Source organism: Castor canadensis, chromosome 16 (assembly GCF_047511655.1).
Source record: "Castor canadensis chromosome 16, mCasCan1.hap1v2, whole genome shotgun sequence".
Classification (NCBI taxonomy): Eukaryota; Metazoa; Chordata; class Mammalia; order Rodentia; family Castoridae; genus Castor; species Castor canadensis.
Window position 1 is genome coordinate 84,761,215 of NC_133401.1, and position 22,751 is coordinate 84,783,965.

Below are 22,751 nucleotides of genomic sequence, written 5' to 3' on the forward strand. Positions count from 1 at the left end.
GGAGTGCAATTTGAGATTCATCCACAGGGGCAGTCTGTTTGGTTCTGTGTGTTTTTCATTTGATTCCTGGCGATTGACTGGCTCTCTCCTTTATTACACTTGGACTGCCCCAAGGGTGAGCACCATAAATCCTTCTTCCTTTGTAGGGAGAGCTCATTGTGCGTCCTTGACGGGTGCTTACTCTCCTTCCTTCCTTCGCTCTTCCTCCAGTTCCTTCTCTGTTACTTTAAAATCCAGGCAGAATCTATTTGATCCTCTTATTTAAATACTGGCCCTAAGCAAATGGTTCATTTCTCTATCACTCTGCTTTGGGCCTTCCAGGGAGGGCTGGCTTTGCCCCTGGTGCCCAAGTGGAGAGAGGAAGCAGGCAGAGGCCCTGCCCCTCCGGGCAGATTTTGCTATCCACCTTCTTAGTCAAATGCAGTTAGAAAAGAAAGGCCCAGAGATAACTTCATCCCCTTCCCATATTTATTTACAGGGAGGAAAGGGCAGTGGTTTTTTCCCCTTCTTTGAAGTTTTCTTCCAGTTCCTCAGCTTGTTTGAAGTGTGCGATACTTCTCTGTTTTCCCTTTAAAATAAACAACATGGCTTTAAGTGTGTGAGGCTGGGGCTGCAAGGGAGTGAGACCGCAGCCTCCCTGCTTTGCAGCTGATGTGGGGAAGGTGAGGGAAAGAGGGACCCAGCTGAAAGTTGGGGACAATTACACAGCCATTTCATTTTGCTAATGCTGGAATCCAATCCGAGATAATTTTCTCATTTAATTCTCTGAAATGAAGAGCCCCTCTTTAGCCTTAAAGTGTAAACAAGAGGCTTTTAATGTGCGCTTTTCCCAGAAATGGAATTCTAGCTGCTCTGCTCGATCCAAAACCGTCAGTGTCGGGGTCCGTTGCTTTTGGTATCTGCGACAGAGGATGAAAACAGAAGTGAAAAAGGACATTCAGAGAGAGTGCTCCCCAGTCTCTCCACGTACACAAGGGGCAGAGAAAACCTGAGCATTTCAGTTCATCCCCACCACTTGGAACACAGTCTCTGAGTTTGGTCAGGTAAAGGCGTACTGAGTCATGCCGGTGTAATGGTTTCGAGGTCATTTCGTCCTCGGACGTCTGGACCGGGTGCTTTGTGACGTGTCTAAGTTAGCTAGAGATGAAGGTTCAATGTCGTAGGCACAGCACCAGAGCCTCACGTCTCATCACGCAGAATTTCCATCTTCTTATGGAAGTTGAATCCCACTCTTTGGAGGAAGAGGAGGTTACCTATCCAAGGTCACAGTGGAGCAGTAATAAGGTTGAGATGCAAACCTAGCTCTCCCAACCCTGAACCTGAATCCAGAACTCCGTTTCAGTCCCTGCACTTTCTTTTATGGTTAGGTAAAGCCAGAAATGGGGAGATTCGGTGGAAGGGCTGATCAGGGGAGGTGGTGAAGATGAAGAACCCTTCTCCCCACTGAGACCTGACTCCCTGAGGGCTGAAATAACCCCGCACTGAACAGTATTCTGACTGAGCATTAACCTAAATGCAGGGAGACAAGGTCCCCTCTCTGCCATCGCAAGCACTCAGCTAACACTAGGATCCTGCTGTGTGATGAGGTTGAGTGGGGAACAGGAGACACGGCTTCGTTGAGATCAGGCGTCTCTGCCCAGCCTCTCACTGTCTACTGAGGAAGAGGCACGGAGCCATGTGAAGGTCACGGTTGCTGTTTGCTGGCCAAGTGCAAGGAGATAGGAGGACTCACGATTCACTTTCCACGCTCCCAGGAGGCTCTGTCACTTATTAAATTTTTTCTGTCCTGATGACTGTGGCCACTGAGAAAGCCCCATGTGAGGGCATGACTGTAGACAACTCAGAAAATGGGACAGCTGGAAGAGTCCCTGGCTAAGCAGACATTGGGAGTCATGGGTTCAGGGATTGCGTGAGCCTCCAGTGGGGGCAGGGGACAGGCCGAGGGACAGAGAGACACTGCAGTGTGGTGTTGAACAGAGCCACTGGACCAGAGGTGATTAACCTTGGCGGGTATGTGTGGTACTGACATCCTCTAGTGGACATCCTGAGTGTCTATGAACTGGGGAAATTCCGCATGTAAGTGAATTGGAACCAAATGGGGTGGAGGGACGTGGGACACAGCTCCCGGCCATCAGAGGGCTCCGTTCTCCTCCTGTGTGCTTTGAAATGAGTCGTCGCTATTTTAGGATTCCTCCTTTAAAGACTGCCACCATTACCCAGGGCAGAGGCAGCTCTGCTTGTCAGTCATGCTTGGCCATCTGCTTCTCGTTCCACCTGCCAGGGTTATGAGGCAGGGGAGACCCCGTCTTCTACCCAGGGCCAAGCTGCCCCCTAGGGTGCAGCATCACCAAGGCGATCATCCCAAGCCTTGGGAGCAAGTCCACTGGATCACAGCTCACTTGGCCATGGCTCCAGCTCTATTTCCCTGACAGCACTTTCCATATGGCTAGGTTATGGTTTAACGATGGAGTGGCAGCGAGAAGGCTGGTGAGCAATTGCAGGAAAGTGTGGTGGGACAACAAATGTCCCAAGTTCCCATCAGAGCCCACGGGCTGGGTCCTGAGAGTGCCGGGAGACACACAACCATGGGTGTCTCTGCAGCTGGCCACTGCACACTGCTGGGAAGTGTTCGCAGGGCTCTTTTTTACCTGGTTGGGGAAACCATGGAACAGTCTCCATGATTGGATCCTGATTCCAACAACCCGGGAGGAATCCATTGCTCTCACCCAATACTCAAACATGCCTGTCTCACACAAGGATATCTCACGTGGCATCTGTGCCATCACTGCGGTCCTCCATAGTAGATGATGTCAACTTATTATAGGGTTTGGATTGACAGGGTCAGTGGCATCTGTCTACACCTTGTGCTGACAATACTTCCAAAGCACAATCCAAGTTCATCCACTTCTGCTTGTCTCTCCAACTGTAAAGTAATCAAGCTTCCATCTTCTCTTCCCCACACTGCTACAGTGAGGAGCCAGGACAGCTTAGGAGATGTGAACGTGACCTCTGGAGTCACAATTCTTGGGTTTCCATGGCTCTGTCACTTACCAACTGTGCAATTTTAGGCAAGTTACTGAACCACTCTGAACTTCAGTCCCTCATCCATAAAATAGGCATAATGATAAACTATACATCATAAAAAGAAAGATTGGTAGACAGTGTGAGCTCAGGCCACTTGTGCATGGACCCATGAATGTAATCCAAGCTTTAAGGAAATTAGAGAGCAGGATGATTGTGGTTTGAGGCCAGCGGAGGCCAAAGAAGTTAGTGAGACCCCCATCTCAACAAACAAGCTGGGTAGATGATGTGTGCCTTTGTTCCTAGCTATGCAGGAGACATAGGAGGATCAAAGTCCAGGTCAGTCCTAGGCGAAATGCAAGACATTACCTTAAAAAAAAAGAAACCTAAAGCAAAAAGGGCTGGAGGTGTGGCTCTCTTGGCAGAAAACCCACCTACCAAGTGCAGGGCCCAGAGTTCAAACTCCAGAATGACTATATATATAAATTATGTAAGAGTCCTCCCTTCCTGCCATCACTGCGGTCCTCCATAGTAGATGATGTCAACTTCTTATAGGGTTTGGATTGACAGGGTCAGTGCAGAATCACATTCCACGTTAAAGGATACATGGTAAAAACAAGTCCATTTGAACTTTAAAGGGGTGCCTAGAAGAACGTTCTGGAAGCTTGTTTCTCCTGAATGAATTACTACCAAATAATTTTTCTCAGTGTAAGATTCCAGAAGACGTTTCGGTGAATAATTTGGATATTGGAATTTGGAGCATTTTCAGGAGGTGAGCAAGGTGAATCGTGGGGAGCTGATGGAAGATGCCCTGGGGTGGGGGGATGGGAAGGGAGCTAGTAGAGTTGTGACAGGCTTGTGGCCTGGTCACGATGTGAAGTCTGTGGGCAGTTATTGATTTCTTAGTGGGCGGAATGAGTTTTCTTCCTGACACACCGGCTGGAGGAGTGAGGCTGGAAGAACAAATTGCTGACTGTCAGAGTCAAGTCGTGTCTGTGGAGGCCCCACAAATGCTCCCCAAGTCCACAGGGAGCAGCAGCCCATCTGAGCCTGGCGGGCTCACCCTGCCCAGCCCTGCCCAGCAGAGCCTGGGGTTCAATCCAGAGAGGCTCGGGGAAGCAGAGCGAGGCCTGGCGCCAAGCTCTCCTGTCCCCAAAAGGCTTGAGCTGAGCTGAATTCGGCTCTCAGTCAATAGGGACTTGGGCAAAACTGAGTGAGTTTCACCTTAAAGTCTGAAAACTCAACCAGGATTGAAGAGTCGATTGAAGAGTGACACAGTGTGAGAGGCTGACTTGGAATGAAATTCCAAGTGTGGCTGCCACAGTTGGCCTGAGAGGCACGGGTATCCACTTGGGGACATGGCCAAGCGCCCCTACAACCACTGTTATGCTTCATCTCCCTCTCCACAGCAAGAGGGGCTGGAAAAGCTGAGAGCACAGCCCTCCAGTATGTTCTAGAAGCTCTTCATTGTGAAGGTGGAGCCAAGCTGACCTAGGATCCAAGATGGCAGACACTTCCCTAGCAGGGACAGGGGTGCCAGTCTTGTCTCCACATATTTTCTGAGTGATTTTGTTTTTGGTTCTCCCTCTCTGGACCTTAACTTCTCGGAGGAGGAGAGTAAGGGCGTTTCTCTGTGGAGGTTGCATTGTGTGGAGAAGCCAGTGCTGACCCTCTCTCAATCCTGGGATAAGTGCATAGAAATTGGGGTGGTGCTGGCCCCTCTCAAACTGTAGAGGATGATGGGCACCCCACCTGCTGGACTTTGAATTTTGAATGTGGGGTAATCAGCATCTTTTGTCATCAGCTTGGGTCACAATTCCATTTCTGGGATGAGAAGGAGAGATCTCACTGGCTGTCCTGTTCTGTAGACGATGAGCACACGGTGAGACAGAGACATTCTGGTGCCATAGGAACACGGAAGAGAGCTGCTGAAGTCAGAGCTGGGGTGCCAGGGAAGTTGTCCTAGACTGTGACCCAAGTTGTAGAGAGAAGGGACATCGTCTACATTTTGACCCAGAACGTGGAAGAAGCTGGCCTGGGTGTGTGTGGGATAGACATTCATGACCGGTTAGCTGTTGGTCTAGACAGAGGAGAGAATCAAAGATGGTGGATTGGTCAGGCTTTGGGGTCAAGCAATACAAGGGCTGGAAGCATGGTTCAAGTTGTAGAGTGCCTGCCTAGCAAGCGTGAGGCCCTGACTTCAAACACCAGTATCATCCAAAAGAACGATTCACCATCACAGGTGGTATCCAGTTGGCTTGACTGTGACGGAGGGAAGAAGAAACTCGTGGGAGTGTCCAAGTGCAGACGTGGTCCCGAGGGGTGCCTCCCTCTGGAACCCAGATTGGGCTGTGGCCACAGATGCATGTTTTGGCTTCAACATTCCCTGGTGGTTTTCCAAAGAGGACAAAGATCCCATTTGCTTCTTTCTATAGGGTCGCTGTTGTAAAGGGCCGTGTTATTTGGGGCATTCCTGACTCATGAAGTAACCACCACAGCCCACCACACTTCAGAGGGGCTGGGGATTCGGGTAGGTAGACCGCCTGCCACAGGACAAAACTTCCCTGAAGAAGGGAGAAACCAGAAATTCTGCAAGTCCCTTGGAGAAAGAAAACACTTATAGATTAAAACACAAAGAACCAAGTTGCTTTGCAGCTGGCCTGTAGTACAATTTGACTTGTCACCTGATGGCCAAGCTCCCTGCCTTTGTCAGACATGGGGGACCCGAGGCAGGAACCCCACTTGGGTATGCAGGTCTCTGCTACCCATTACTTCTGCCTATGAAGATTGATTTAGGGCCTTTAAAGTATTTACATTTGTTTGCTTGACAATCAAGCGGCAATTTAGAAACACTGCTTCCTGAAGCTTTGCAGACCAATATAATTTCACAGCTCCAATTACAAATGAGAAAAATCATTTCATCTCAAATCAGAAGACCCAGACGTTTCTGAGAAATCATGGTTAAGGAGAAGACAGAGTAGTTTCTAAAAAAAGGACCCCATTATTAATGGCTTCCTCTGTGAAAATCTTGCTGATGCTTTGCTCCATGAGCTTGTATTATAGCCATGCTGGTTTTGCTAATCTGTAATGCCAGAGCCTCTCGGATTGACAGAACACAGCCTCTCCTGGGCCTGGGTTGTGCCAGTGCAACCATGTCAGCAGTCTCTCTAGTTAGTAGATACAGCCTTCTTCCTGCCACTCCCTCTGAACCTGTTTTTCATGAGATCTGAGAATTCTGCCTGTGGAGTCCAGCCCTTTGTCTGATTCTTTACCTCCTCGTTGTCCCTGTCTGTGGGCAGCTAGCTACTGCTTGGACACTCCTGGGGCTGGGGAGCTCACTGCTAGGCTCTCCATGAGGAACTGCTAAAGTAGCTCAGTTTTACGTAGATTTAAAGTCCAGTCACTTTTCCCGGAGACTGTTAATGTCTAAACTCTACCGTCAGCCTTTTCCTTTGGATTCCTGTCTTCATAATGGAATCCAGTGGGACATCATAACTAAGACAGTTGATAGAATGAGCGTCTAGGGGAAACCCTGACCTCACTTACATCACAGCGACTCCACACGTCACCTCTGTGGGGTGATAAAGGCATGAGGGATTTTGTCATCTGCACAGTTCTGCTCATCTCTGTGGCTTGGTTGCAGTGATAAACCCATGGTTGTTCCCATCCCCCCAGGGCCCCCCCACCCCAGAACAGTGCCTGGCCCATAGCAAACTCAACAAATGCAGCGGAGTGGATGAGGGGATGAAGGAATGAGGGGGTGAGCCCATTGAGTACACTTGTGGGTTTGTTGCCTTTGCACAGCTCCTTCCTGTAGCCTCAGCAATGTCTTTTTACAGGAGACAGGAGAGGTTTTAGTTTGAGTCACCAAGGGCTGTTCTATTCCTTAAGACATTGTCGTCTCTTTTCGGTGCTGGGGATTGAACCTGGGCCTGATGCAGCCTAAGCATGTACAAATACAGTGAGCTATACTTCCTGCCCCTTCTTAGGCTCTAAACCCAAGACACCTGACCACGCTTGATCTGTTTCTGCCCCCTGCCTTGAGGTCTTACAAAGTCTTCAGCTTCAACAGGAGACAAATATATCAGAAGCAGAAATGAGGGTGGCAGGGGAGTCCCAGCTACTGTTTTCATTGCCAGCCCGGGGTCACAGCAGTGGCGTTCCTGGCTCTCTGCCTTTTTCTATTGTCCTCCTCCAGACACCCTGTCCACCACAGCTGTGTGAACCTTGCTTTTTTTTTTAAACTGGGTTTTAACTCAGTCTCACAGTTGCTAGCCAGGTGCTCTACCACCTAAGCTATATCCCCAGCCTTTTTTATTGTAGTTATTTATCAGATATGGTCTTCTGGTTTTTTGCTGTGGTCAGTCTGGACTATGACCCTCCAACTTTGTGCCTCTTGGTAGCTGTGATGACCAGTGTGCACCACCACACCAGCTATTTTGTTGACATGGGGTCTTACTAACTTCTTGCCCAGGCTGGCCTTGAATTGGCATTCTTCTGATCTCTCTAGTAACTGGGATTACAGGTGTGAGTCACCACACCCAACCAACATGAATCTTCTTGAAGGTCATTTTGGGGAGCTCCCTTGTTGCCCCGAGAACTGTGGAAAGAACAAGAATGTAGTGTTTTAAATCTCATTTGTCAGAGTCTCTTACTAATTTTACTTGAAAATTAACTTCTTGAAGAGAAAGATTTTATAATCCTTGCTATGCGCGTCTTTAAGTTGGTGAGGACAGTGAAGTACCCCAAAACTGGTGAGGTTATTCATCTTTTTTGGCAGTACTGGGGTTTGAACTCAGGGGCCTCATGCTTGCTAGGCAGGCACTCCACCACTTCAGCCACTCTGCCAGCCCATTTTTATTTCCTAACAAAGGATTTGCCACTCCAAATGACCTCACCTAGTTTTTGTATGACAAGCATTCATATGACAGGGCATTTCGCCTGACAGTTCCAAGGTTGTGTTAATATCCCTTTCAAAGACACATTCTTGCAACAAGGTTCTGAGGAATGCAGTGTGGGAGATTTCTTTATGTTTTAGGATAAGCAGATCTGGACCAAGGCTCAACTTCTGATGCTAAGAGGTGGGCAGCTCTGAATTAAATCTAGTATTTCTTAGGCCATGATATTCTCCCGTGACCCTCTTGTCTCTAAACAAGGGCGATGGCTAACCCAGTGTCTTGTGCTCTCCTGAGTCCTCAGGTCAGCAGTCTCTAAAGTGCAAATTTCTTGTATCTGGCTTGTTCTTAAGTTTACCAGAACAGGTAAACAAATAGAGGACCGTGACACCTGTGACCTGTGAGTTCACCTGCAAGCTAAGCCAGATCTAAATGTCTGCGGTCTGTAATTTTCTTTCTGTAGACTGACAGCTCCCATTGCCTTTAAGAACTTTTCTTTGCAACATTCTCTCTTGTTATTTCACCTCCAAGAGGACATCCCACTCACCCTGGGTCCGTGGCTCCGAATCCCCATTGTTCCTTGGGCAGAGCACGGCCCCATCTGTCTCGCTCCACACTGACATCCACCTGCTGTATTCAGCTCTGAAATTTTTGCCCCGTTCTCATGGAGCCTGCCCTTTGGTGGGCTGAACAGACGTTAATTGCACTGATTAGAATTTAATCACAAACTGAGAGTGGGGCTCTGGGAGAAGCAACCCAGTTCTATCTGCACCTGTCCTAGCTGCCATGACCTTTCCAGAGCTCATTTCTCCCTTTCTGAGCCCTCCAGTATTGTGTGACTCCACCGGTGACTGGTGAATTTAAGTAAAAGCAAATGTATTCGGGAGACCGGGAGCCATTCATAGAAGGAGGGGAGGCTGGGGATGGCAGGCAGCACCGGCAGCCTCCCCAGGTGCTTCTGGAATGACAGCCAGCTCCACCACGGATGAGAGACAAGTCTCTCTGTACATAGGCTCTGAGGTCAGACTGGGCCCTCCACCTCCAAGCTGTGCGCCACCTGTTACTATTATAAGTGGTAACTCGAGATTCAGATTTCAGGGGTCCAGTGCCCAGCCCTGCCCCGAGGAAGCTAGGACTCTCTGGGCCTGGAGCCCGTGGCAGGATGGCTTTCCAGAGTGCAATGAGAGAGCTGGGCCAGGAGGCCTGCGTGTGGAGGTTGGGCCACAGAACGAGAGATGTCTTCTACCTCTTCCCACTTTTATCTTACTCCACTTTCTGCCACTATGGGTTGTTTCACTGCTAATTGCCTTTGTCAGACTTTTAAGTATCTGATGGGCAAGAATGTCATCTCATCCCTGTGCCTCCAGAAACATGGCACCTCGAAAGATCAAAGGGTGTTCGTCACTATTGGTGGGACTGGCTTTAAATGATGTCTTAGCTCACACGATTCACAGCTCAGCCCAAGGGGCCTCTGGACGTGCATGTTTGAAACGCTGCTGGATTTTTTTATTTGCTTCGTGAGGCTTTCTATTTTCAAGCGAAATGTAGAGCCAAGTCTGTGGGGCTTACAACCTTCAAGAAATTCCTGAAGAGCAACGCCGGGAGAGTTTTAATTTACTTTATGTGAAAGCCGGGTGCACAAGGATGCAAGTGGAAGGGTATTCACTTATACTGTTTGTCACAGAGACAGAAGAAAGGTGTCCATAGTGAGAGAATGCAGTAAACATCGTCACGTGGTTACCTTAGTCCCTGTGTGGTACCAGGAAAGGTGTCCCAAGAAATACCTGTGAGTGGAAAGGATCAGGTTGTCGAGCAGTGCTTGCAGCCTGGTCCCCATTTGTAAAAAGGACACAAAACGACAGCATTTGTTCACAGATTCCTGTGCGTGCAAAACTACATGAAACGTCTTAGAGGCTTAGAGACACGGCGCGAAATGCCTTACTCTCAGCGAACTGAAACGGGACTAGAGAGGGGGCTCTTGAGCCTCACCCCTAGCGTGTTTTGCTTAAGTATTTTTCAGATAGGGGCTTATGTTTTGGCAGAGGCTGGCCTTGGACCACAAGCCTCCTACCTATGTCTTCCATGGAGCTGGGATTACAGATGTGACCACCATATCTGGCTTATTTGTTAAGAAGGGGTCTCGCTAACTCTTTGCCTATGCTGGCCTCAAACCATGATCCTCCCAGTATCTGCCTCTTGAGTGGCTGGGATTATAGGCACAAGCCACTCTGCATGCTGATACTTGTGTGTGTGTGTGTGTGTGTGTGTGTGTGTGTATTTATCTATCTATCTATGGAATAAAATGACTGCTCGCTTCTGGGGAGTGGTTAGGAGAGGGAACATAACTTGAATGATAGGCTAAAGAAATATTAAAGTCTAATCTTTAGTGTTTTTACCATGGGAATATATTTGTGAGTTATTTAATGAAAAAGTACATACACTTCTAGAAGGCATGTAATAGCCATGATCATCATAGATTATAAATACATAGACCATACTATATAACTGTGTGATTATAAGTATGAGTAGTTACGTGGGATCACATATGTCCCTGCTGCGTACATGTGAGGCTGAGGATGCCTGGCTGTGTCACTGCAGAGTGCCGGGACATCCTGCTTCCTGTCATCACCAAGGAGCTGAAGGAGCTGCTGGAGCCGAGGGACGAGGGCCAGCACCAGCTTCCGGAGAAGAAGTACTGTGTGGAGCTCCTGAGTAGCATCCTAGAGGTCCTCAGCTCTCAGGACGCAGTGAGTGCCGTGGAGACCCAGACGGGACGTTCAGCTGTGAATCACTGATGCTGTGAACAGCAGCTGAAGTCTGAGGACAAAGGTCTCCCCTGCTCCTCTGGCCAACTTGCCGGCCTTAAAACCATGGCTGTGACAGGTGGCCTGGGGATAGGCAGGAGCCCCAGGGCTGTGGCATTTGTCAGCCTGGGTCCTGGCAGGGGCAGGCTTTCTCCTTCTGTGGGCAGGGACACCTTGCAGCCTTTCTGGCTGCCTTGTCTATGTCCTCAAGCCCCCTTTGAGGCTCATGCCGGTGAGGTGAGAGACCTCCCACCTGCTTTCTGGGCTGATGAGTCGGGTTTTGTTTCCTCACTTCCCCCTCACAAGTGGCAAAGTGGTTTGCATTCTTCCTGAGTGAGCTGGTGGCCCAGGCTGCAGAGAGAGGGCATGGAGGACAATGTAAGTGGGATGTAAATGGGAAGCTGGTGTGTATTTGTCTTCATCGTTGAAAAATGAGTCAGGGCTGGGACGAGGACAAGGAGGAAGGTTTCCTGGCGCCGGGAGGGCTTCCTGGAGGCAGGATCCATGGAGAAGAAGAAGAAGTGGGCAGGTGGACAGGCAGTGAGTGGACACGGGTGCAGTTTCTGAGAACTGGAAGAGTAGAGAAGGGTCTGACACAGCTCTTTGGTGACTTCGCCTATCCATGAGGACATCCACAGGTAGGCCGTCCCTACACGGGACTGATTTCAGAAGGCTGTGGAGACCAAGTGACCCATCCTCTTTACCAGGTATTTGTGTAAGCATGGCCCTCCCCCGCCATCTCTCTTCTCCAGAGCTTTGTGACTGACTGCAATCAGAAGACTGCAGAGCGGTCTTTCCCGGAGGCAATCCTGATTCTCACCTTCTTTGCCTGGGTCTCTCTCCTGTCTCTTCCTTTCTGTTCTGACCGTCCTAGCTGAGATTCCCCTCATCTCATGGCTGGTAAACGCAGAGGCTTGGCTGGTTCATTCATTCACAGAGAGATGCAGGATGCACCCTGTGCTAGGCGCGGGGCACACAGAGTCACGATCTGTTTCCAAGAGAGAATCTTTACCGATGGTTAAGTCAGCAGCTGCAAATGCAAGTTCACTGTCCCTGACCTGAAAACCCCAACTCAGAAATGTTCCAAAAATCTAAAATTTTCACGAGCACTAACTTAATGCCACAAGTGGAAAATTCCTGTCCCCAAAAATTCATGCACAGAATTACCAAAAATACTGTATACAATTTACGCTCACGCTGTGGATATAAAATACATGAGAAAAATAAACGAATGTCATGTTAGACTTGGGCCTCTGACCCAAGTAATCGCCTCATGTATATGAAAATATTCTAAGATCCAAAAGTACCCAAAATTGGAAACATTTCTGGTCATAAGTGTTTTAGAGAGGGGATAGTCACCCTGTAACAGAATAACTAAAATCTAGAGGCTTAGCAAGGACGCCAAAGCTACACATGCGTGTGTGCATGTGTACATGTATGCACGTGTGCACCTATGGGGGGGGCACATGTACACGTGTGTGCATGCGTGTGTAGTATTTTTGTCAGGGAAGCCTTCACAAAGGGGATGAGGCTTCAGCTAGGGCTCAAGAGTGAATAATTAATGATCACCCCTACAGCTTTACTTGCTGTTTTCTTGGCATTCTATAAAATGCAATCCGTGCGTTCTCTCTGCTCCCCTTGGTCTCAGGTGGTAAGACTTCTTATTCCCACCGAGATTCACAGACCTAATTAATACTTCATGCCAGCCAGCTCAGAAAGGTCAGAGTCAACATCCAAGCTGAGGTTGGTCAGACTACAAAGTCTGGATGTTGTAGGCTTGGGTACAAAGCAGGGTGTTTTCCTTCTCTTCTTCTTCCTGTCCCCACCCCTGGGTCATGGAAAGAGAAGGTAACATGGCAGAGCCTGGCTACTTGAGATCATCCCGGGGAATCTTAGGACGATGATCTTTCTAGCTGAGTAACGTGCCAGCTCTGCAGACTTTGCCGTTTGATCTTTCTTGTGATTTGGAGGGAGCCTTGGCTCTCACAGTACAGGGACACAGGGAGTTGGGCCGCCATTCCCTCAGGAACGTCTTAACAAGGGTCACCTCTGCTGACAGGCCAATTCTTGATACTTCCTGCATTTCAGGAGTGCTCAGGTCCCTCTGTTTGCGGGAAAGATCACAGATCCTTGGCGATACGCCTGCGTGCCCAAGTTTGAGGAGCCCAGTTGCAATGGGATATTGTCACACTCCTGACTTGGGTAGGAAGGTGGCTCTAGTTCACAGTTCCTTTGTACAACAGAATGCCTGGGCTCTGCCCAACCAGGGGAGTGACCTCTTCCTCCACTCCTGCCCCCACAGGCTGTCATCTTTGTACCTTTGGTGATGTCAGACCTGTGAGAGGGCATCGCTGCCTCACACACACTCAGTACTCAAGACTGCAAAGTGCAGAAGAGAGTAGGAGGCCCTGGGCAACCCTTGGGGGATTGTGGCATCTGGACCGAGGTGTGTGGGAGGTGAGGTGTCACTCGCCTCTGAGTGGGGACGTGCTCTACCCTCTCTCAGGGTGAGCAATTGTCTTTGCCAGATGAGTTATTAAAAGTTATCATCGTGGAATTGAGGACAAAATTCCAATGGTTCTCTCATGAGCTTCACACCCACCTCTCCAGCTCATGGAGGAAGACAACTTCTTTGATATATGGGGCTCATTCTGGACCATGGTCACTCTGCACCAACCTGATAATCCTAAGTCCAAAAGTATCTAATCTGAAGGTCACTTGTTCGAATTCATTGCGATTCTCAATGCTGACCGTACACTCATGTCACCTGGTGAATCTTATAAAAGCAGGAGAGAGGAGACCGTGGTCCTAAGGAGTCTGATTTCACTGTTGGGGGCTGGTGGGGGCATAGAGATGGTGGTGATAACCGCAGCCAGGGCAAAGGGCCATGGTTCTAGGGCAGAACATCCCAGCCGTAAGCACATACCCTGCACATACCCCGGTGGCTTAGGGTTGCTGGAGGGTGGTGTCTGGTCATTTGTTTTTCTGGCAAGTTCCCAGGTAATATTGATGTCACTGGTCTAGAGACTACCCTTTAGGAACCAGTGCTGAAATGTGACCTGTTTTTTCTTTTTCCTTCAGTATTTACTGGAAATGGAGGAATAGCTGGGCTCATTCTTTGTTCTCTACTTTCTTAATTTAAGAGCCCTCTTCAGTCTATAAAATCCAGCATTTTTGAATATGCATTTAATAAGCCACAAGACAGCAAAGACTTCGAGCACATTCATTCCACTCATAAATTCATTTTTGTAGGGTAGCTGGGATGCAGCTACCCGACTTTGACATTCCAGACGTTGGATGAGCTGTCTGGTTTCTTTCTGTAGGCACCTGTTACGGGAGGAGGGAAGGGACGGAAGAAGGAAGGGAGGAAGGGCCTTCTTGTCCCTCAGCTTCCCAGAGTCCATGCAGTTCCCAGGAACTTAAGATCCACAGTGAAAAGCATTTTGAGGAGTCTCACACAAAGGAGAGTCTCATCAGAATTTATTTCAGTAACTTGGGCTAAACTTGGGAGAAATGGAAGATGGACAGACGTGTCTTGTGCTTCTCATCTGGTAAATGAGCAGGGAAGATTCCCAATGTGCCCGTTGTGTATATCGGGGTTCATCGTGTTGAATTCCTACTAGACGCCTAGTCAAGTCACCTAGCAACTCCTACTCATTACCGGCTGGGGTCCCAGGTGGGCTTATTACCTCAAACATGGCGAGATGGGTTTTGTTATCATTCAAAAACAAAGAGTTGTGGTCTATGCTTACCCCAGACACAGGGACTATAGGTGAGAGTTTTAGGACTTCCATTTGCCAGACTCGCCTGGACTTCTGCCTCTCCACCCACTAAACAGTTTGTGTCTTCTTAACCTCTGGAAGGAGAAGGCAGCTGCAGAAAGCCCTGCATGGTTCCCCGTTCTTGGAACTTAACTTCTCCAAGGAGAAGGTGACGGAGGGGAGCTTGCAGATTTGGTGATTCAGTGTTTACTTCCTGGTTCTGTTTTAACTTTGGAGTCTGGCCCATTTAATATTTATATTTTAATTCCCCCATCACCTCATCTGTCTATCTTGCCTCACACCACTTCTCAAAATTGGAATTTTGGAAGAAAACAAAAAAGCTCCCAGAGCAAATGTCCTGGATCTCTCTTCTGGTTGTTAGACCCTGCAGGCAGATAACAGAAGAGCTCATTATTAGTGGTTCTCGGTTGGCACCGAGCAGCAACCCCTGTCACACCCAAGCCGGACTCTGTCCACCTACCGGAATTTCTGGGCAGAATCGTGCATGCTAGTGTAGCAATTACGGTGCCAAGCCCTGCAGGAAGGTACAGGATGCATCTCTTCGTGTCATTGTTGGGTAATTACAGCCCAGCTCAGCAGGCCCACCTTATTCTTTGTAACCCTGGGTGGCTCATGACTCAGGGGGAGCCACCTTAGCCTTGGTGCAGATTTTTTTAAAGATAGTGTTCAATTCCCTCACCCCCCCTGGCTCCAGTTGCTCTTAGCATATGAAAGGAACTGGCTCGGGCGAAGGATACAAGGCCTGACTTCTGCCTCTGTTAACTCTTTTTCCTCCCTTCCCTGAGCAAGTTTAGTTGTATACTCCACTGTGGAAGTCAGCTTCACACCAGGCTTTACTCTGTGCCTCACTGGCTGCTGAGTAACTCATAAAATTTAATTTCGTAGTAGACCTGGAGGGAGTTGGTTCCCCTCTTAAGATAAGGTTTTCATTTCTTTAGGAGAAAGGAGAATTATCACTTGGTACCCAGCATAGCACTCACAAAGTAGATAAAGATGAGTCCTCGTTCTGAAGAGGAAGTGGTGTGCATTGCACCTGAATCAAGGAGCTAGGGATGCCCAGAAACACCCTTTAGAAAATTCTTCGAGTCTGTTGACTAAACCAGGGGTGGGGAATGACCCAGGTGTCTGTCAGCCATTGTTAATGGCTCCAGTACAGCCTGTGATCAGAAGACTTCCAAATTCTTTGTCCCTCATGCAAGAATCCATGGCAGGACACATGGGAGTTTAGTAAAAGTTAGGGAGGGGAATTACAAGAGGGAGGATGGTGAGGCCCAGGTGGAATCTGGAGGCCAAGAGAGTGGGCTTCTTTCCTCCAGGTGCTTTTCAAACCTACAATAACCTAAGGGCAGGGAGAACCAGGTGATTCCCATCCCATAATCAATGAGTGGGGGAGGGCATGGGTGGGGCTTGGTGAGGGCTGTCCCTGAGCCCAGAGTGTGGTTCAGCTGAGTTGTAATGTTTTCCTATGAGCTCTGAACTTTCCCTCATTGTAGCCTGCCTCACCATGAGCGGTGTGAAGGTTCTAGTATTATGAACTTAGACCCCGGCAGGCTTTTGCTCCTGAAGTCACCCTTACTTAGAGTCTTGTGCAAGTAGGATTTGAACTCCTGTTAGGAGGGAACTGAGGTTTTCTCAACTTCATCTCCTCTCCTAACTCCCGAGAAGAATTAAAGGCTTCCTTGCCTGGGCTTTTGTTATGTGCTGGTGTGAAGTGTTGCAGGCCAGTGTCGAGGGTCCTTGCCTGCACAGGCCAGGGAACTGGCTCGTGAGGCAGCTGAATGATTTGTGAGCCAAAGCCGCTGTGCAAAGCAGGATTTATTAGAGAGAAAGGAAAGGCTACAGCTAGAGGAATGCAGCGGGGCCTGGAAACCGGTAACTCGCTGCTCAGGTGAAGACTGGGGTTTTTAATGGACATTTTAACTCTGGGTTGGGGGGGCGGTCCCATTGGCTGTGGATTTCGCAGGCTTTCTTAGGTGAACTGGTTTAGTTTGCATCTTTATTGGGGAGGGAAAACAATCTTGAGAGCATTTTTCTCATCAGCCTTGTGGCAGATCTATCAGGCCCTGTATCTCCTCTTTAGGGTGCAGAAATGTGGATTTACAACTCCCTCTCGGGATGCAGGACTGATATGACTCTCCAGGGGCAATGAGCTGCTCATCTGCCTTAGGTCTCCAGATCCAACACTTTCGTAACTGGGAGTCCACTCTGTATTCCCACACAAATTCTTCTGTGTCATACTCTTCTGTGCATCGTTCCTGACAGGCTTTGAGCACAGAAGTTCAGAGCAAAAGCCTGGCCCTCTGCATTGCAGAGCTCACCTGGTGCCACCCCACTCCCCATCCTCCTCCACCTGGTTCTCATTCCTCACCTGGCTGCATGGTCTTGCTTCTCAGCTGTGTGTGTGTCACTTGTGTGTGTGCCTGTACTCTCTGCCAAGCTAAATCCTACCTAATGCTAGTTCTGAAGTCACATTAAATGTCATGCTCCCTGGGAAGCCTTCTTTGATCCTGCCCCCACCCCCTAGCCTCTACCTTGGTCCTGGGAGTAGCTCACCTGTTCCTTTGAGCACCTGTGTGGTCATCCTCTGCGAACTTATCTGCTGCAGAGCACCGAGTGCCCCAAGAATAGACAGAAACTGGACCTGGCTCTGCAGCTCTGTCCTGTTCATCACTTCAGTGCACAGCAGGGTCTGCTTTCCTCCTCTCAGCACTCTGGGTGCTAGAAGGGTGTCCTTTCTTTTTTGTCCTCCGTGCATGTCAGGTACAGATGCTGTAGGGTCGTGTATTCTCTGATCAGATTTCCAAATTCTTTGTGTCCAGCTTGGAAGCATCCAGGCAAGACGTGTGGATGCAATAGGGAGTAGTAGAGTTTATTAAAGATTAGTAGGATGCACTGTTACAGTTAAGCTCAGTCTGAACCCAGGTCTTTGGCAATTTTGAAGAATGAAAATCACAACGAGAGAGAGTAAAGCAGGAGAGTTTACTGAGATAGACAAGTAGCAAAGAGCAGAGCTCCCAGAGCTGGGAGGGGTCCCAAGAGAGGCTGCCAGAGAAGTGGCGTGGTCTGAGGCTGAGGCTTTTATCCATTTTCTCCAGGGCATTGCTCAGTCTCTGTGCTAATCAGTTGTGCAGAAAGCAGCATTCTGATTGGCTGTGCCTGCAGCATTCTGATTGGTCATGCACTAGTCCTCATACTGTCCTTATTCTGGTCTGTCCTGCTTTTCCTTCTTTCCACCCTTTAAGGACACAGGAAAGTCATAGTGGAGGTTTCCAGGGGCCCTTCTGTGTCAGCATCACAAAACCAATAGTGGGTGCCATCTGGCCAGGTGGGACAGAAGCAGAGAGAGTGTTCTCTATTTCAAGGCTTTAAGGCACTTTCTGACCAATAACTGGTGAGTGGGGAGGGGTTTGGGTGGCCCCTGGGCTAGGGTGATAAGTCACTCTGGGTATGTGTCTGAGTCCCAGTCTTCCCCTACTTTGTAGCCTGCCTCACATAGATGGGAGGGGTCAGCATACGTCGTCCTCATTGGCCTGTGTGAGACCTTCTGTTGTTTTGTGTATTTTGTCAAAAACATTTATTAAATTGATTTTAGTTTTTATTAGTGACTCATAGATCAAGCAATGTCCCTTCTAATAATAGAAGTTTTGCAGTTGGTTTGTGTTTATATCATGTTACTTTGAGTTGCTTTCCTTGAAAGGATTAAAGGAGGGGACTTTCTTATTGAGGCAGGCTGGACTTTGGGAAATTCGGGACTCCTAGACCATAGATGATACTGTGTTTCAGGTTGAACACTCCTGCCTTTCTCTCAGCCTTCTTTTCAATTGCAGATGTGCATAGGTTATTCACACCCTGGTGTGTGGACAACTCCAGCCACCCCCATCTCAGCCCAGGGGCCACCCATGCCTCTCCCACTCATCAACTATTGCTGGTTAGAAATCACCAGGTTCTTCCTTCCCATAGGTTAGTGTAGGGTTTTAAAAGCACCTGGTAAAGAGAAACACTCGCTCTCTGCTTCCAGCTTCCACTGGTCCCACCATGACCTCTTTTGTAATTCCCCTCCCTAACTTTTAATAAACTCCTTTATACCCTCATGCCCGGCCATGGATTCTTCCATGTGGGACACAAAAAATCTGGAAATCTTCTGACCAGAGACTACACCATTACTGTTAACATAGCACTGGGCAGGTTGACAGATCCCTTTCTCACTGGTTGCTGTTTTTAGCAATTGCTGGGCTGTTTGGGGTTCTCTGGTTACAGGGCACTAGCACTAATGTTATTTGGGTTTGATCTGTTGGGCCTGGAGCAGGGTTTGGTGCAAATCACTGGTCTCCTTTTAACAGTTAACACTGTCTTACCTTTATCCCTATCTTCCTCCCCCTGCCTCTGAGGGGTGTGCGTGTTTCTCTCTCTCTCTCTCTCACGCACACACATGCACACTAGTGTCCCTTTGTCAGAGAGAATCAGACACTGTTAGAGCCTGATTTGTGTGCGCATGGGGTGGTGGTAGGTGATAGGACTGTGACGTGAGCAGGAGTCCTGTAGATGGCAGGGTGGGCATCCTGGTCTCTGTTCTGCCTGGGCAGAAGCCCACCCTGCAGTCTTTGCTGGGTATCTTGTTCTGCAGGGCATCCTGTGCCCCCGGCCTGGGTTCTCTGATGATCCCAGATGGTGGCCTGCCTGGTAGAGGGTTGAAACACTCCCTTCCTCTCCCCAGGAGTCAGTACCATCCTGCAAAAGCAACGGGGGTGTCTTCCAACCTGTCTGCTCCTGTGTTTCAGATAAAAGGCAAGGAGACCAGGCCTGATGAAATTCTTTTGTCTGTGGTACCTTCCAAAGAGCAGCCCAGGAGGCCCCGAACTTCAAGGGAACTGCTGGGAATCCTGGGCCCATCGTTTGTTAGGAAAAATGCTGCTCACAAGGAAAGCTCACGAGAAAAGTCTCATGTCCAAGGGCAAAGTTTAATGGCAGGCTCGAACTGCCAGGCTGTGGGGGGGAAGATGGCGAGGCTTTTATAGAAGAGGGAGGCCAAGGAAGTCAGCGCATGTGTGGCAGTCCCCGGCAGGGCCACAGCCTGTCCCGGAGCGCAGGAACTTCTGCCAAAGGGCAGGGCTGCCACCCTGGCCACCCACCCACAAAATGGAGACGTTATTACTCTATCAACGTTGTGTTCTTTTTAAATTTTATTTTGGTAGTTCTGGGGATTGAACCAGGGCCTGGAGCATGCCAGGCAAGTGCTCTACCACCTGAGCCCAAATCCCCAGCCCTGGGTGGAACTCGTGACCCTCCTGCCTCAGGCTCCTGAGTAGCTGGGATCGTAGGCATTGCCCACCACGCCCAGCTAATTCTGTTTTTGCTCCTGGCTCCTCCTCTGGCTTCCATGGTGTTGGCCATTCCCCTCCTAGGCCCTGACTTTCCAGGGAGGATGGCATCTCAGTTGTTTCTGGCCGCCATGTGGCAAGATGGGTTTTATTACCTCTGTTTTACCAATGAGGAAGCTGAGCCTCAGAGGGAGGCTAGGTGTCATTCTGAAACCAGAGTTCTGAACCCCAGGGCCAAACTCCTAGGCTTCCACATGTCAGGTGTGGCAAGTCACCCTTCTACACCAAATAAAGAGACATGGTGAAGGCAGAGAAAGATTTTTCACCTGGCCGGGGACACATGGCGGGAGCACTCCTTCTACCTTCAGCTGTCTTTGGGGTACAGGTGTGAGCTTAGCTTTAAATAGACAAAGATTAGAGCAGGGACAAAAGGTGTGCAGTTAAACGCTCCCAGTCACACGTGTGCTGCAGTGGGACCTGGTTGGTCATTGCCTTGTTCTTTGCGGGTTCTGGGGAAATTATGGTTGTCCTCACTTGAGGGGAACAATCTGGTTCCCATGAGATGACTGCTCCTGCTCCAGGGTGCAGCCTCATCTGGAGAGGTGGCCTGTCTTACAAGCCTTCTCTAGTCCTTAGGGTAGTTTCAGGCCCTTGTCATAAAGATCATTCCTGTCCTTTGATTCCAAGGTGGCTGCAGGAGAGAGTGGCTCAGAGCAGAGGAGAACAGGTGCAAAATGGAGGCAGGGATGCCAAGCTTTTCTCCTGGATTCAGTTAATTTGTGGATCCAAGTAAGGGTCGGTGCTTGTCAGCAGAAGTGGTTTAAGCTACAGTTTCAACTAAGGTTGAGGAGTTGGCATATCTTTTCCAGAGCAGAGATCAGTACACAAGCTTTGGAGTGAGCGCCATTCCTGGATTTGTCCACCAAAGCTTACAGAGCTCCCATCCTGTGCACTGTTTGACATCAGGGGCTAGAGCAGTGAGCAGGCAGGGGGAGCTCTAGCTCTAGCTCTGCTTCTAATTAGCTGTGGAATTTTGGGAAATACCCTGAGGTTTCTGTAAAAATGGGAATTCTGTTGCCGGGGAGTCAGGCTTACAGTCGGGTTACAGTAAATGAGAGCTCTGTGAGGAGGCAGCAGAACCTCACTCTGGGTGGCTTTTCTCCTTCTGGTTCTGCTTGCCTCCTGTGTTCCTTCCCCTGCTGCAGGCTGCCTTGAGGACCTCCCTCTAATCCAGTCAAGGCCATCAAAGGCCAAGTGCATGCCTGGGGTAGCGGTAGATAGGTACTGAGTGTGGGGAGGGCTCTGCAGCCCCATCAACATGGATGGCAACACCTTACCCCAGCCAGTCCTGGTGGCAGCCAGCTGCTTTGGAGCCTCTTGGGCTCACAGGAGGCTGGCCAAGAGGCAAGGGATGCTGCTGACTGCACAGCTCTCCCTGCAGCCCTTTTGGACCTCAGGGCATTCTTAGAGGGACTGGGAGGCGGGTCATGTTGCCTTTTCGTGGGCTCCTTTGAAATACTCCTGAACTTCAGGGCTGGTGCAATGTGGTGTGCCGGGTTTGCGAGGCAGTTGTTAGTAACCACCATCATTAAACATTTATTTAAATCTATAATTAAACTACATTAAAATCAAAGGTAATGGATACTCAAAACTCGAGAACTGCTGACTTAGCTTACTGGGTTTCATTCTTATCCACACATGTGAGGTTACGAGCATGTACTGTGTCTGCATGGCAGAAATAACACTGAGTGTCTGGCTTCTGCACCTTGAAATCAACCACGATGAAAGTCTTTGCAGCACAAAAGTGAGCAAAGTTTACATAAGAAGGCCTGCATTTTTTTTTTCCTTCCCTGGGAGTCAGTTGACAAAGGTCTACTTGCACGCCACAACCAAAGACCCAAGGGAACTGGCCAGCACAAGAAAAACCCCAAAGCCCAGAGGAGCAGCCCGGGTTCTTCTCCTGTCCCCGACTCTGAGTCTGTCATGGGAGAGGGTTGGCACTCAGGGATGCATCTATGGAAGAATAACCCAATACCCAATGGAGACCAGGACTCTCGTTTCTCCTGACGGTGCTTATTGATTGGCAGTGGCTTCTTCCCTGATAGTGTTAAGAATTTTGAGGTTTTGTGTGGACCTGTGCAAAAGAGCCCTGCTTCCTACAGGGGTGAGGGTGGGGACGGCAAGTTACGCCCAAGGATTTGCTGTCTAATCTAGATGTCTGCTCCCCTGATGAGGACCGGCAGGTTTGATGTGGAGATTGTCTTTCACTCCCAAAGGTTTTGCCCTGAGTGAGGACATGAAAATTGAGGTTTGATGAGGTAAACACCAATTTACCAGGAAGAACCATCGGTGGGTACTAGAGTAACAGTAAAAGAAGGAATGATGGGAACAGGGTGTTTGCATAGCTTCAAAGTGTCATCCTCAAGTATCCACTTATCACAGGCACAGGGAAAGATGGTAACCACAGGGGGAGAAACCTGACCGACAGGGTTAGTAGAGAAGGAACTCTGACTTGGTTTCCCCTACTATACCCTCACAATGCAGATCACATCTGACACCAGATGGGTGGAGGAGGGGGTCCCCCCATGCACTAATTCTGCAGCAGACACCAGCTGCAATTCGATTCTGACCCTATCTACTGGAGGTGGAATCAGGTCCCACAGGTGGAGGGCTTATTTCATGTCCACACTCCTGACACCAGTTGAAGCCCCGACTGCTTTACCTGTACAGCTTTGCCGTCTGACCGGCCAGCGTCAATTGGGGTTCCCACGCTCCTCCTTCGATTCAATTAGTTTGCTAGAGGAGCTCACAGGACTCAGGGAAGCACTTACTTATACTTGTTGGTTTATGACAAAGGGTACAGGTGTGGTGACCCTTAAGCTGGGGTGTGGAGAAGGGGCGCAGAGCTCCCATGCCCTCTCTAGGAACCTC

The 22,751-nt window shown here is 49.2% G+C and overlaps 1 protein-coding gene across 4 annotated transcripts in view; it reads left to right on the forward strand.

The window, feature by feature from the left end:
- Dock2 (dedicator of cytokinesis 2) overlaps positions 1–22,751 on the forward strand; it is a 378,635-nt gene that overhangs the window by 130,447 nt on the left and 225,437 nt on the right. For all 4 annotated transcript variants that reach the window (XM_020164385.2, XM_074057759.1, XM_074057758.1 and 1 more), the window contains one exon: positions 10,515–10,663. In XM_020164385.2, the coding sequence (XP_020019974.2) occupies positions 10,515–10,663 (149 nt within the window). The remainder of the gene's footprint in view (positions 1–10,514; positions 10,664–22,751) is intronic.